The sequence below is a fragment of the Cheilinus undulatus genome, linkage group 6, assembly GCF_018320785.1.
Source record: "Cheilinus undulatus linkage group 6, ASM1832078v1, whole genome shotgun sequence".
In the NCBI taxonomy this organism is placed as follows: Eukaryota; Metazoa; Chordata; class Actinopteri; order Labriformes; family Labridae; genus Cheilinus; species Cheilinus undulatus.
Genome location: NC_054870.1, coordinates 51,356,983 through 51,370,053, shown reverse-complemented (window position 1 = coordinate 51,370,053; position 13,071 = coordinate 51,356,983). Strand labels below are relative to the sequence as shown.

General features: G+C 39.1%; 1 protein-coding gene across 1 annotated transcript in view; it reads right to left on the bottom strand.

Annotated features, from left to right (window-relative positions):
* Window positions 1–13,071, bottom strand: part of plpp4 (phospholipid phosphatase 4) — a 105,795-nt gene that overhangs the window by 27,825 nt on the left and 64,899 nt on the right. The window contains exons 4-5 of the mRNA XM_041790123.1: window positions 2,964–3,027; window positions 2,746–2,870 (exon numbers count right to left, since the gene is read on the bottom strand). Of these exons, the coding sequence (XP_041646057.1) occupies window positions 2,746–2,870; window positions 2,964–3,027 (189 nt within the window). The remainder of the gene's footprint in view (window positions 1–2,745; window positions 2,871–2,963; window positions 3,028–13,071) is intronic.

Sequence of the window (13,071 nt, the reverse complement as noted above, 5' to 3'; positions counted from 1 at the left end):
CAAAAAAAGGAGGAGAAATTGTTACTAGTAAAAAGCAGGACTAAAGTGGCAAAAACAGGCAAAAAGTGGCAAAAAGAAGTGGCAAAAAAGGGTTGAAGCAGCAAAAAGAAGCAAAAATGGGTGAAAAGGGGCCAAAAATTGAGTTAAGGGTGGCACAAATGGTCAAAAGAGACAAAAACATAGCAAAAAAAAAAAAAATGTAAAAAGGGACTAAAATGGGCAAAAAAGCAACATAAAGTTAAAAAAAATGGGCAAAAAGCTGTGAAAAGGTGGCAAAACTTGGAAAAAAGTGACATTCACTGGCAAAAGGCAGCTTCTATGGGCAAAACGTGGCAGAAAATGTCAAATTAAGGAGAAAAAAAAGCAGGGCAAAAGTGGCAAAAAGGGGCTAAAAGCAGCAAAAATGGATTAAAAGTGGCAAATTAAAGCCTAAGTGTGGGAAATAAACTGGTTAATGTGATTTGCAATGAGGTCAAAGTTTCCTTTTTAAGGTTTTCTGGTTGAAGAATTTTAAATAAAGACATAAAATCATCACAAAGGAGCCACACGTTGAGTATCACTGCTCTAAATAGAAATGGCTCCTGGTACAGTATGAATATTAATAGCTGCAGAGAAGCCAAAAATAAACCCCTGCATGTGAGTGTTTTCCTGACAGAGGTAAACTCAGATCAAACTGTAAACTTGCTCGCTGACTCCTGCAGCAGCCTCTGCAGAAACTTCAGTCTTTGCATGCATTGTTTGCATTGTTAAGCCAGGATTCAGATCTTATTAAAGACACAACAACAAAGGCCTGAATGGCTGAAAATAATAAGAAAAAATCTGCCCAGGAGAGTGAAATTAAAGCGTTAAGATGTACTAACAAAATAAGCTCATTTCATCACACTTGAGTAGAATCTGTTTGCTCACTGGCAGTAGTGTTGACTCTATAAAGCCATGCTGGGCTGATATTTTGCTTTGACATCCTAAAATTAGACGTTTATCTGGGTTTGTTGGCTGAATGTGGCTTCACTGGAGTATAATGGGATATTCTGACAGAAATTAGAGCCATACACTTGGTTAGATTAGATTTTTGCAGTGTAATGAGGCTGTATGAATGTGCAGCTGCAGTTTAAACGGAATAAGAGCAAAAACAATAAAAGAATGAAGCCGACCACAGTTGGTGCACGGCCCTCCTGAGGATAAAGAGTTATTTTTCATTCTGCATAATAGATGGCAGGAGGTGTAGTATATTACTGTGCAAGCACTTCTGCTGCTGGACTTTTACTCAGCAAAGAGAGGAGAAAGTGATTCTTAAACGCAGCGAGGCGTTTGAGCTCCGATATTGAAGATGCATCTTCATAAAATCCGTCTTTACACGCCTGATGAACCGTGAAACACTGAGGGTTTATTTAACAGCTGTTTGGCCCTCAGCTAACGGCTGAGCATTCATCTGCTGGACAACAACAACATGTGCATTATTTAACACTCGCGGATGTGAAAACAGCTCAGGAAGCAATACGGTCCAAAGACGTCCGGGGTCAGTTATCGGTGTGAACCGCTGAACACAGCAGGAGACGCTGAGGCAGCAGGTGAGCCTTCAAGACTCGTTAAAACACGGCGAGAACGAGACCGGCTCTACCAGAGTCTGAACCCGGCTGACGGTGCTGCAGAATCCTCCTAGAAGAGCAAACAGGAGCTTAAAAACCAGGGAGGTTCACCTCAGTCCAGGAGGAGATGAGGTCATTTATCTGGAGAACCACAGCTGGGGAATGTTCTGGAAACAAACCAGACCAGGGGTGTCAAACTCAGGGCCAGGGGGCCAAACCTGACCCCTGATAAAGTCACACGGCCCACAAGATCATTTCATATTTTTATTATACCTGGCCCACCGGCATGAGGTCCGCAAATTTCCTCTAGAAAAAAAATGAAAACTTAAAATTGATGATTAAAAATATCCTTAAGACATAAAAATATGGAAAAATACAAATATTTAGATTTAAAAGTCAGGAATGTGGGAAATACATTAAATAGTGTTTTCATACTTTGAATGTTACATCTCACTTTTACAATTACAAATAATGATTTTTACTTTTTATTAAATATCTTTGTATCTTTTAAACTAAAAATTTTAAGTTTTAAGTCAAATTTTGACCTGAAAAATCAAGATTTTGAAATTATCAATTTTTTTAATATCCTAACTTTGACTTTTATTTGAATATTTTAATCTTTAAGACTCACGATTACAAGTGATCATATTGTGACTTTTAAAACTCATCATTTTGAATTTTATCCAATATTTTGACCTTCCAGAACTCATTAGTTTGATTTTTATCCTGTATTTGACCTTTTAAACTCATTATTTTGATTTTATCCAATATTTTATCCTTTTAAAACTCATTATTTTGATTTCTATTCAATATTTTGACCCGCTAAAACTCATTATTTTGAATTTTATCCAACATTTTGGCCTTTTGAAACTCATTATTTCGAACTTTATCCAATATTTTGACCTTTTGAAACTCATTATTTTGAATTTCATCCCATATTTTTTATCCTTTTAAAACTCATTATTTTAATTTTTAGGCAATATTTTGGCCTTTTAAAACTCATCATTTGGATTTTATCCAATATTTTAGGCCTTTTAAACCCCATTATTTGAATTGTATCAAATATTTTGACCTTTAACCTTTCATTGGTTTAGTATGTTTCTATATTTTTGTTGATTCTTTAACTTTATTTTGCAGCGATTGCACTGATTTCACTCACAGGACGAGTGGCTGCTGGGAAAGCTCTTGCGTCCCTCTGAGACGAGCTCGGGCTCCCCGGTGCACAGCATCTTTGGGTTCATCTGTCCATCTGGGAAACAGCGCTGGATGTAATCCGGCCTGGGTCTGAAATCAGAGACAACATAGCCATGAACGAGCTGAACTTTGATGTGGATCATCCCTGATGGAGGATCTGAGATGTGCTTTTGTGCCTCGTACCTGCCGACGATCAACTTGATGGTGTTTGTGAAGACGCCGTTCAGAGCCAGAGCCAGAGACACGGCTGCAGGAGAGAGAGAAACAGCTGATGGATTTATTCATCTCAGACAGGTGACACAGAGGAGGCTGAGGCAGAATTTAAAGCTCAGATTGATAGAAACTATGATGCTGCAATAAAACCACGAATTTAACTATCAGGATCTGGCAGGCTGCCATCTTTTCTGACATAATGAACAAATAAAACTGAATTATCTTCATGAGAGCTTCAGCTGCTGGACGGATGCTGTCAGGGTTTATAGGCAGCTACAAAAACAGGAACATTTTGGAACAGGACCAAAATGACACGTTAACCCTAAATCTGCTGCATCAGGGATTTATGAATGAGTATGAATGTGTATGAATCTGTATGAATGAGTATGAATGTGTATGAATGAGTATGAATGTGTATGAATGTGTATGAATGTGTATGAATGAGTATGAATGAGTATGAATGTGTATGAATGAGTATGAATGTGTATGAATGAGTATGTATGTGTATGAATGTGTATAAATGAATATGAATGTGTATAAATGAATATGAATGTGTATGAATGTGTATGAATGAATATAAATGTGTATGAATGAATATAAATGTGTATGAATGAATATGAATGTGTATGAATGAATGCAACATAAAAGTGTTTGTCGTAGTCATTCAACTAGATGCCTAGTTCAGGTATGTCCAAACTATGAGCCATGAAGATGTCATCATTAGAATGAAACATTCCACCCTCTGCCTTTGAAGATGATGCCATCATTTAAAGTTTATAAAACATTACACCCTCTGCCTTTAAAGATGATGTAATCATGACTGTTTACAAAACACCCAATCCTTGCCGTTGAAAACGATGTCATCCTTTAAAGTCTATCAAAAATTCCATTCTTGCTTTTCAAGATGATGTCACCCTTTAAGGGTAATTAAACATTCCATCCCTGCCTTTTAAGAATTTGTTATTCTTCAATGTCTATAAAACATTCTATTCTTTCCTTTTCAAGTGCCATCTTTTGCAACTTTTGTAACATCCCATTATCTCGCATTTAAAGATTGTCTTTCTTTTACCCTTAAAAAAACACCCTATCCTTGCATTAAAAAATATTATTTCATTTTTTAAAGTTTATGAAACTTTTCTATCTTTGCCTGTAAAGAATATGTCATTCTTTACAGTCTATAAAACATTCCATCCTTGCCTTTAGAAGTGTTATTTTTAAGAATCTTAAACATTTTATTTGTTCCTTTTTAGATCCTTTAACCTTATTAGATGTTCTATTTTTGCATTTAGAGAAGATGTCATCTTTGAACGTCTATAAAACATTCCATCCTTGCCCTTGGAGATGATGTCATCCTATAAGGTTAATAAAACAAACAAAAATAAATAAATAAATAAATAAATAATTATCCTAGCCTTTTACAATAATGTTATCCTTTTAAGTCTATCAAACATTCCATCCTTGCTTTTTAAGATGATGTCACCCCTATAGGGCTCATAAAGCATTCCAGCCTTGCCTTTCAAAATGTGTCATCCTTTGAAGTCTATAAAACATCATCCTTTCCTTTAAATGTGTCATTCTTAAGCATCTTAAACATTTTATTTGTTTTTTTTTTTTCAGATTTTTTCATCCTTTAACCATATTAGATGTTCCATTCTTGCATTTAGAGACAAAGTAATCTTTTAATGCCTATAAAACATTCCATCCTTGCCCTTGGAGATAACGTCATCCAATAAGGTTTATACAACATTCTATTATTGTTGCCTTTTAAGATGATGTTATCCTGTGAAGTCTATAAAACATTCCATCCTTGCCTTTAAATGTGTCATTTTTAAGCATCTTAATCATTTTATTTGTTCCTTTTAAGATTTTGTCATCCTTTAAAGCCTATAAGTCCTCCTTTAACAATATTAGATGTTCCATTCTTGCATTTAGAGATGATGTCATCTTTTAATGTCTATAAAACATTCCATCCTTGCTCTTTAAGATGACGTTACCCTTTAGGGCTCATAAAACATTCCAGCCTTGCCTTTTAAAATGTGTTATCCTTTAAAGTCTATAAAACATGTAATCCTGTCCTTTAAATGTGTCATTGCTGACCTTTTTTTTGGGATGATACCTGGTTCAGGTGTATGGGACATATAATGAAATGGTTATCACTGTGAAACGGTGAGTAAATGTTCCTGTCTAGGATGGGGTTTGGAGTCTTTTAGTGAGCTGATTCTCCCTCACAGTGATGGACGGTCTACCACTGACATGGTGGGATCTTTACAGCCTGTAACAGGTTGTTTGTGTTTTCATGTGAATGAAGATGTATTTGTGGGTTTGGACGGGATTATGTTTGAAAACGGAGGAGGAAGACCTCCGTTTTCCAGAACCCCCACCCACGTTTGGACACGGTTTTAGTGACCAGAAACTCAAACAGCCCATCCTCTGCAGCATGGCGCAGACACAAACAGTGGTGTGCAGGAGGAATTCATTATTAATCAGGAATGAATCAGCATGCCTGCTGCAGGAGGAGGCCGTTACATCACTTTCTACAGCTTCTTTAAAGATGCATGTGTAATGCAAGTCTAGACAAACCTGAAGTTTAAGGTAAAATGTAAAAATGAAGACTATAGTACAGGAAACAATAACCAAAGTAGGCTGTCTGCTCTGTGACTCTGCAGAAACTGACTCATGTGATGCCAGGAGGATAACAACAGACTGAAACTGTGTCAGAGCTGAATACAACTGAAATTAATTAATACCCAAATGACCATCAGCAAACTTTTGGCTGTAAAGGAGAAGATGAACAACAGGAAAGTTTAGTGTAATTCTGAAGCATCCTCACACGGCCAAGGATCCAGAGAGAGGATAAAACCGAGTACAGATACTGAGGGGCTTCACACTGAGGCTGTTAGGAGGAGGTGATCCTAAACGATGGGACGTTCCCTCATTGGCCAGGTTTGATTGGACAAATGTGAACTCGACAGTCAACTCTGTTTGAGAACAAAACAACAGATCTGAGCCAATGGGCCCTCAACCAGAACAAATAACTGGTTTTCTCATCAAATTCCACCATCTAATAGCAAAAGCAGCAGCAGAAATAATCATTTGAAAACCAGGCAGTTCTGCTCAGAACTAACAATGAAATTAAAGTAATATGACAATCACTTTTACAACACTTCCAAAGCTCTGTGCATCACTGGTTCCTCAATCCAAAACAGACCTGTGATACCAAATTCAGCATACTTCTTATGATACTCTCTATCACAATTAGAACACAGGTATACTAACAACCTTTACCTCATGTTGATCGTCCTTTGTTGGCAACTTTTGGAAAAGTGCATTGAAGTGGCAGCTCCACAAACTTTTTCAAAAGTTGCGCACTATGGTCAGCTAGTTGGCAAAAAAGAAATGGTCAAGAACAACACATCTCCAGCTTCACCAACATTCCATCCTCTGCCTTTGAAGATGACATCATCCTTTAAAGTTCATGACACATTCCATCTTTGCCTTTGAAGATGTTGTCTTTCTTCGAAGCATAAAATAGCATTCCATCCTCTGCCTTTGAAGATGACATCATCCTTTAAAGTTTATGAAACATTCCATCCTCTGCCTTTGAAGATGTTGTCATTCTTTGAAGCATAAAAAACATTCTATCCTTGCCTTTGAAGATGATGTCATCCATTTAATTTTATACAACTTTCCATGTTTGCCCTTGAAGATAATATCATCGTTTAAGATTTATGAAACATTCCATCCTTGAATTTAAAGATGATGCCATCTTTGAAGTTTATAAAACATTCCATCCTTTGCCTTCGATGATGATGTAATCCTTTGAAGTTTATAAAGCATTCCATCCTCAGCCTTTGAAGATGGTGTGATCCTAAAAGTTGATAAAACATTCCATCCTCTGCCATTGAAAACAACGCTTTCTTTGAAGCTTAAAAAACATTCCATCCTTTAGCTTTGAATGTAATGTCATCCACAAAAGCTGATGAAATATTCCATCCTGTTCCTCTGAAGATGATGTCATACTCTAAAGTTCATACAATATTCCGTGTTTGCCTTTTAAGATGATGGCATCCTATTAAGTTTATGAAACATTCAATCCTTGCCTTTGAGGATGATGTCATCTGTTAAAAAGACTTTAATTTTTCTTCTTCTCCACATTATGTTCCAGCAGTGATTGGCATAAAAGTAAATCCCCTGTTCCTCATCAGTTTCGTGTTCCTTATCCAAAAGTTGCCAACTGTTGTGAAGGGGTGAAGACCAACACATCTCCAGCTTTGCCAACCACCCATCCTCTGCCTTTACAAACGGTGTCATCCTTTAAGGTCTATAAAATATTCTATCCCTGCCTTTGAAGATGATGTCAACCTTTAAAAAATATGAAATTTTTCATCCTTGACTTTGAATATGTTGTAATTTTTAAAAGCTTGAAGATGATGTTGTCCTTTAAAGTTTTTAAAATATTTCTTCCACTGCCTTTGAAGATGATGTCATGATTTCAAGTTTATGAAACATTCCTGTCTCTGCCTTTGAAGATGATGTCATGATTTCAAGTTGATGAAACATTCCTGTCTCTGCCTTTGAAGATGATGTCATGATTTCAAGTTGATGAAACATTCCTGTCTCTGCCTTTGAAGATGATGTCATGATTTCAAGTTGATGAAACATTCGTTCCTCTGCCTTTGAAGATGATGTCATCCTTTGAATTTTAGAAAACTTTACATTCTTGCCTTTTAAGAAGTGATCCTTTAAAGTCTGAAACATTCCATCCTTTACTCCTGCAGTATTCCTGCATGGGCACATATGACCATAAAAACACCAACAGGCCAACATTCCTCAGCATCTGATCTCAGGACTTAACAACTGGTTTAGTTTCCCAGAATCTGATCCAGCTGGTTGAACCTGGATCACTTGTCCCTCTCATCATTAGAATCTCCACTTTGAGCGAAATGCTCTCTACTTTTACATCCTGCTGACGGGAAACTAGCTTATCAGAGCCTAGCCTGTCTCTAATGAAATCTAAACAGACCAATCAAAAGAATGCCAGTGAACATCAGTTAACATGGTCACACATAAAACCGTAACACCAGCAGAACTTCGGAAGCCCCTCTTCTCCACGCACTCCTCGCTTCACCTAGATAACCCCCGACTCTCTTTGCAGGCATATTAATGAGTGTGTAACATCTGGAAAAAGGTGCCCACCTACCTAAGCAGTGGGAAATGCCAGCTGTGACATAACCACAGCCCACTGTCGGTGTGAGTTTTCACCCACTAAATAATATTTCAATGAGAACACAGTGGGCCAAAGGAAAAATACAACAATAAATCATTTCATCATCCAAACCAGAAGACAACTAATGAGATTCAGGCGAGAGAGCAGCCTTAGTCGTCTGCCTGGAGTCTCATCTCTGCGCATTTCCAGTAAAACTTTTGAGGACAGAGAAAGTTGTGCACTCATCCTTCTGCTCCTCCTAAATCTGATTTGTTGCTGAGGCTGATTTGAACAAAATCTCCAAAAGTTAAACGCCACAACTTCATTAACAAAACTTCAGTGTAAACTTTCCAATCTCCTCATGATGATATTTATAGAGCAGCCGAACGCTCCAAAAATAACGGGATGGTTATGGCTGTGACTCATTAGACCAAATCTGCAGAAAGCACACTAAATTATTTTCCTGAAAATTTCTCTGATTATGTCTCTCACTGTAAAAATGACTCTCTCTGCACACACAGTAACCCTCTTCATGCACGGGGAATAATCCTCGGCGTGCTGTTAGAGCTCATATTCACATAATGAAGCCGATCCTTCATGTTTGTGAACAAAACAGAGAATTATCCCTGCAGAGGCACCTCACTGAGTGTTCCTCTGAAAGTCTACTGTTTGAAAAATAAATTAAACTTCAGGGATGATTGTGTTATGTGTTTTTACCGACACATAATCATAATATTAAGCTGAAAGGGAATAATGAGGTTTTATTAAACTCTCTGCAGAGCGGCACTGTTTCATTTAAACGCTCAGACAAAGAAAACGGTGGTAAAATAAAATTTGCAATAAAAGTCTGGATGATATCACTGATCCTAAAATTCAATATCATCTGATTCGATTCAGGATAAATACATGAACACCAGTGACCTCACACTGCCACCATGTTCGACTGAATGCAGAAAGGGGTCCCCTGTGTCAAAGGAGGGTCAAAGGGTCAAAAGACCCCTGTGATTTTACCTCTATTACCTCCAATCAGAGTGGAGAATGTGTCCTGTGAAGTGCTGCAAAGTCTCCTGGGAATATGAATCCTTGAGCTTTTTAGGTTCTTTGTTTGAAATAAGCCTCCAAAACTACGACTCAGGCTTTTTCATGCCATGTAGGCAGAGTCTTTATTTCCCACATTGCTGATCACACTCCAGACCTTCCAGAAGGTTCCACCTCTGTCTGGTCAGTCCACAGAAAATTTGTCTTCAGGATCATCAGGATGTTTTTAGTCAATTGTGAGACGAGCCTTTGTGTTATTTTTGCTCAGCAGTGGTTTTGGCCTTGGAACTCTCCCATGATGCCTGTCTTATTGTTGAGTCATGAACTCTGACTACGTCAAATGAGGCCTGCAGGTCTTTAGATGTTGTTCTGAGTTCTTTCTGGACCTCCTGGATTAGTCATCTATGCACTCCTGGAGTCATTTTGGAAGGCCGGCCAATCCTAGTAAGGTTCACTACTGTTCACAGTTTTCCCTGTTTGTGGATCAGGGCTCTCAGTGTGCTTGGCTGGAGTCCAGAACCTTAGAAATGGCCAGCCAGTCCTGGGAATGTTCACTACTGTTCACAGTTTTCCCCATTTGTGGATAATGGCTCTCAGTGTGGTTGGCCGGAGTTCCAAAACCTTAGAAAAAGCTGGCCAGTACCGGGAATGTTCACCACTGTTCACAGTTTTCCCTGTTTGTGAACAACGGCTCTCAGTGTGCTTGACTGGAGTCCCATAATTTTAGAAATGGCTGCCCATTCTAGGAAAGGTTCACCACTGTTCACAGTTTTCCCCATTTGTGGATAATGGCTGTAGCCAATACCTTGAGTTGCAGAGGTTAAAATTTAGACAGATCATTTGGATTTTAGGCTTTAAATGACTAAAAATATTATTTCTGGTGCTGACTACAGAGGGTTCTGAATGAACTGTTTAGCCGTTCACCCTAGATTTACTTCTTCTGTGCGTAAACACGTCTGTAGGAAAGGTCAGATCAGCTGAATTTAGACTGCAGACTCAGCTGAAAGACAGAAAGCCTTAAAAATGTTTTTACAGAGTTTTATTCAGAGGTATCATCGGTTCAGAGCCGATGCTTTCACATCTTCCAGCTCTTCCTTTAATTGTGATTCATGAAGTCAGAATTAGACGAACCTCAAAGAAACTTTGAACTTCCTAAATTAGCAGAAATACACGGACAGCTTCTCTTCCTGTGATGTGAGCTGAGGATGAGGACTAAATCGGTTTGTAGGAAGTTAAAATAATCTCCTTTAGACTGCAGAGCCAGCTGAAAACGCTGCTTTGATGATGCTCCTCATCAGGTCGGAGGTACCGTCGGTTCAAAGAGTGTTCAAACAGCCAGCGTGCAGCGTAGAGTCAGAATAATTGGCTCCTTTATTCCTCTGGATGTTGTTTCCCGGTAAAGAGCGTCTCCGTGAGCCGTAATAGGCCCGTTAGCTCCGAGTACGCCGGGTAATGTGAACGCTGGCTCGCACGCAGGCAGTGATTCATCTCGGTGTGTCTCTTTAATTGGATTTGTGTTCAACTTTCTTAATGCTCTATGATCTGCAGAAACCTCTGCAGGCCTGAGATCCAGAGGGAACGCCGAGCAGCTGCTGTTGGAGACGTTTTATCTGGAAAACATCACATTTTAACCGGCTGTAAACACTCCCAGCTCCTGTGATTAACATTCACTTTTATTGGACCAAACTGACTGTCACACCATGTTATCGAGGGGAAAGATCCAAAGTCTGCATCCCTAAAACAGAATGTGGAAACCGTTTTAAAATCTGCACATGCACAAACCAGAAATATTCACACACAGGCTGGTCATGTCTCCTTAAAGCGGGAGTTTTGTTTCGTTCCATGCCCGAGCATGATTGCCCCCCCTCTCCACATCTCCAGGATGTCCTCCATCTGTGCGTAATCTACACCACAGGAGGGGGTGGAGCTAATTTATGTCACATCCAATAACACAAAAAACTCCATTTCCTGGTCACTTCAGTGAGGTTAAGGCCGGCTCAGACTACATGAATTCAGCCAGATTTAAGCCCGACTGCGAAGTCGCAGCTCGTTGTCAAAACTCAGGCCCGATTTTGAGAGTCGGGAGCGACAAACGGTCTCGTAGTGTGACTTACGATTCCTCACGACCACAATTCAACAAGACTAGCATGTCAGAATTTTTCGTACAATCGTCGTCTAGTTTGACACCCTGACCTGACGTCTAATGACAGGAGAACATTTGCTCATTGTCTTTGCATCATCACTTACAAGATTCACCACTTTTTATTCCCTAAAACTAATGTGTACATTTTATTTTATTTTATTTACGTTATCACATGCATACCTTAAGGTCTATGTGAAGGAGAGATGGTCCATATTTGATACATCCATATATATCATCCATTATCCAATCCATAATTGTTTCTTATTTTCCTTTTTTAGAGCAAAAGACCGCTACAATCATGCACTTCTGTTGCAGAGCACTTCTGTTGTAGAGTGATTGACACTCTTTGACCCGCCCCTCGGATAACCTGTGAACTCGCACTCAGTCGCGGAGACAGTGGTGACGTCAGCATACGCTGAGCGGTCCGGACCACTCTTGTAGCGTGGCCAGGCTGTCGGCCAAGACGGGACAAGATTTTAGTTGCATAGTCCAGCATGGTGCTATCATGAACGACCAAAAGAATCGTGAGTCTGAGCCGGCCTTTAGTGTTGGTATAAGAATGTTAAATCCACAACTTCACTGCCTGCTTTTCTAAACTCCTCTGCCTCTGAATACGTGTAAACGTTAGTCAAAGTTCCTCCCACAGTTTCCTGGTTTATTTTTATGAATCGCAGGTTTATCTCAGTAATTGGCGTCCACTGTTTTAAGCAGCCAGAGCCTTTATAAATGAGAGCAGAGGTCTGTTAGTGCTGATAAAAACTCTCTGAGTGACCAATTACCTGCTCCAGGTACAAGCAGACAAAAGGAACCATTTCATTGTTATTAAAAACTTCTGCAGAAGGTCTGTGTATTTTACAGCAAATGGGAACCCAATTTTATTATATGTTTTTATTATTATTCTTGATTTCTATCTCCTAGATTTTTTTTTTGTATTTTTTGTTCTTTTTTGCTCCTCGTCTTCCAAATCTCATTATTCTCATAATTATCTTTTTTTTAATTGATGTTATTATTATCCTGTTTTTCCCTCTCTTTATCTTTTTTATTTTTTATTTTCATCTCTTTTTCTCTCATCTCTTGCCTAAAATAAGTGGAGAGAGAGGAAAGTGACTATCAGGGGGAGAGGAAGCGGGGGAGGAGAAGAGTCAGGATTAGTTTATGCACACATATGAATAAGTATTAACTATTATCTTAAAGGGGAATGAAGAGGAACACTCCCCCTTATAATTCTAATCTACCACATCTACACCTCCACTATTAATGTAATTAATGGTTTATTAAAGGCTCCAAGGCTCTGTCCTTGGACCTCTTCTCTTCATCATTTACATGCTCTCTCTTGGACTCATCGTCCATAAACATGGTCTCAGCTTTCATTCTTTCACCGATGACACACAACTCTATCTACACACCACTCACTCAGCTCCCCCCTCACTTGCTGGTCAACCGTCTGCAAGAAATTAAAACCTGGATGTCAGCCAGCAGACTCCAACTAAACAGCAACAAAACAGATCTCTTGGTCATGGCCCCTAAAGCACTGCTCAGGAAGGTTGGAGATCTCGTGCTTCATGTGGACGGCAATCCCACCCGCCCTTCCCCGAGGTCCGAGACCTGGGCATCATCATGGACTCCACCCTCTCCTTCCAGTCCCACATCAAATCTGTAACTAAAACTGCCTTTCTCCACCTAAAGAACAT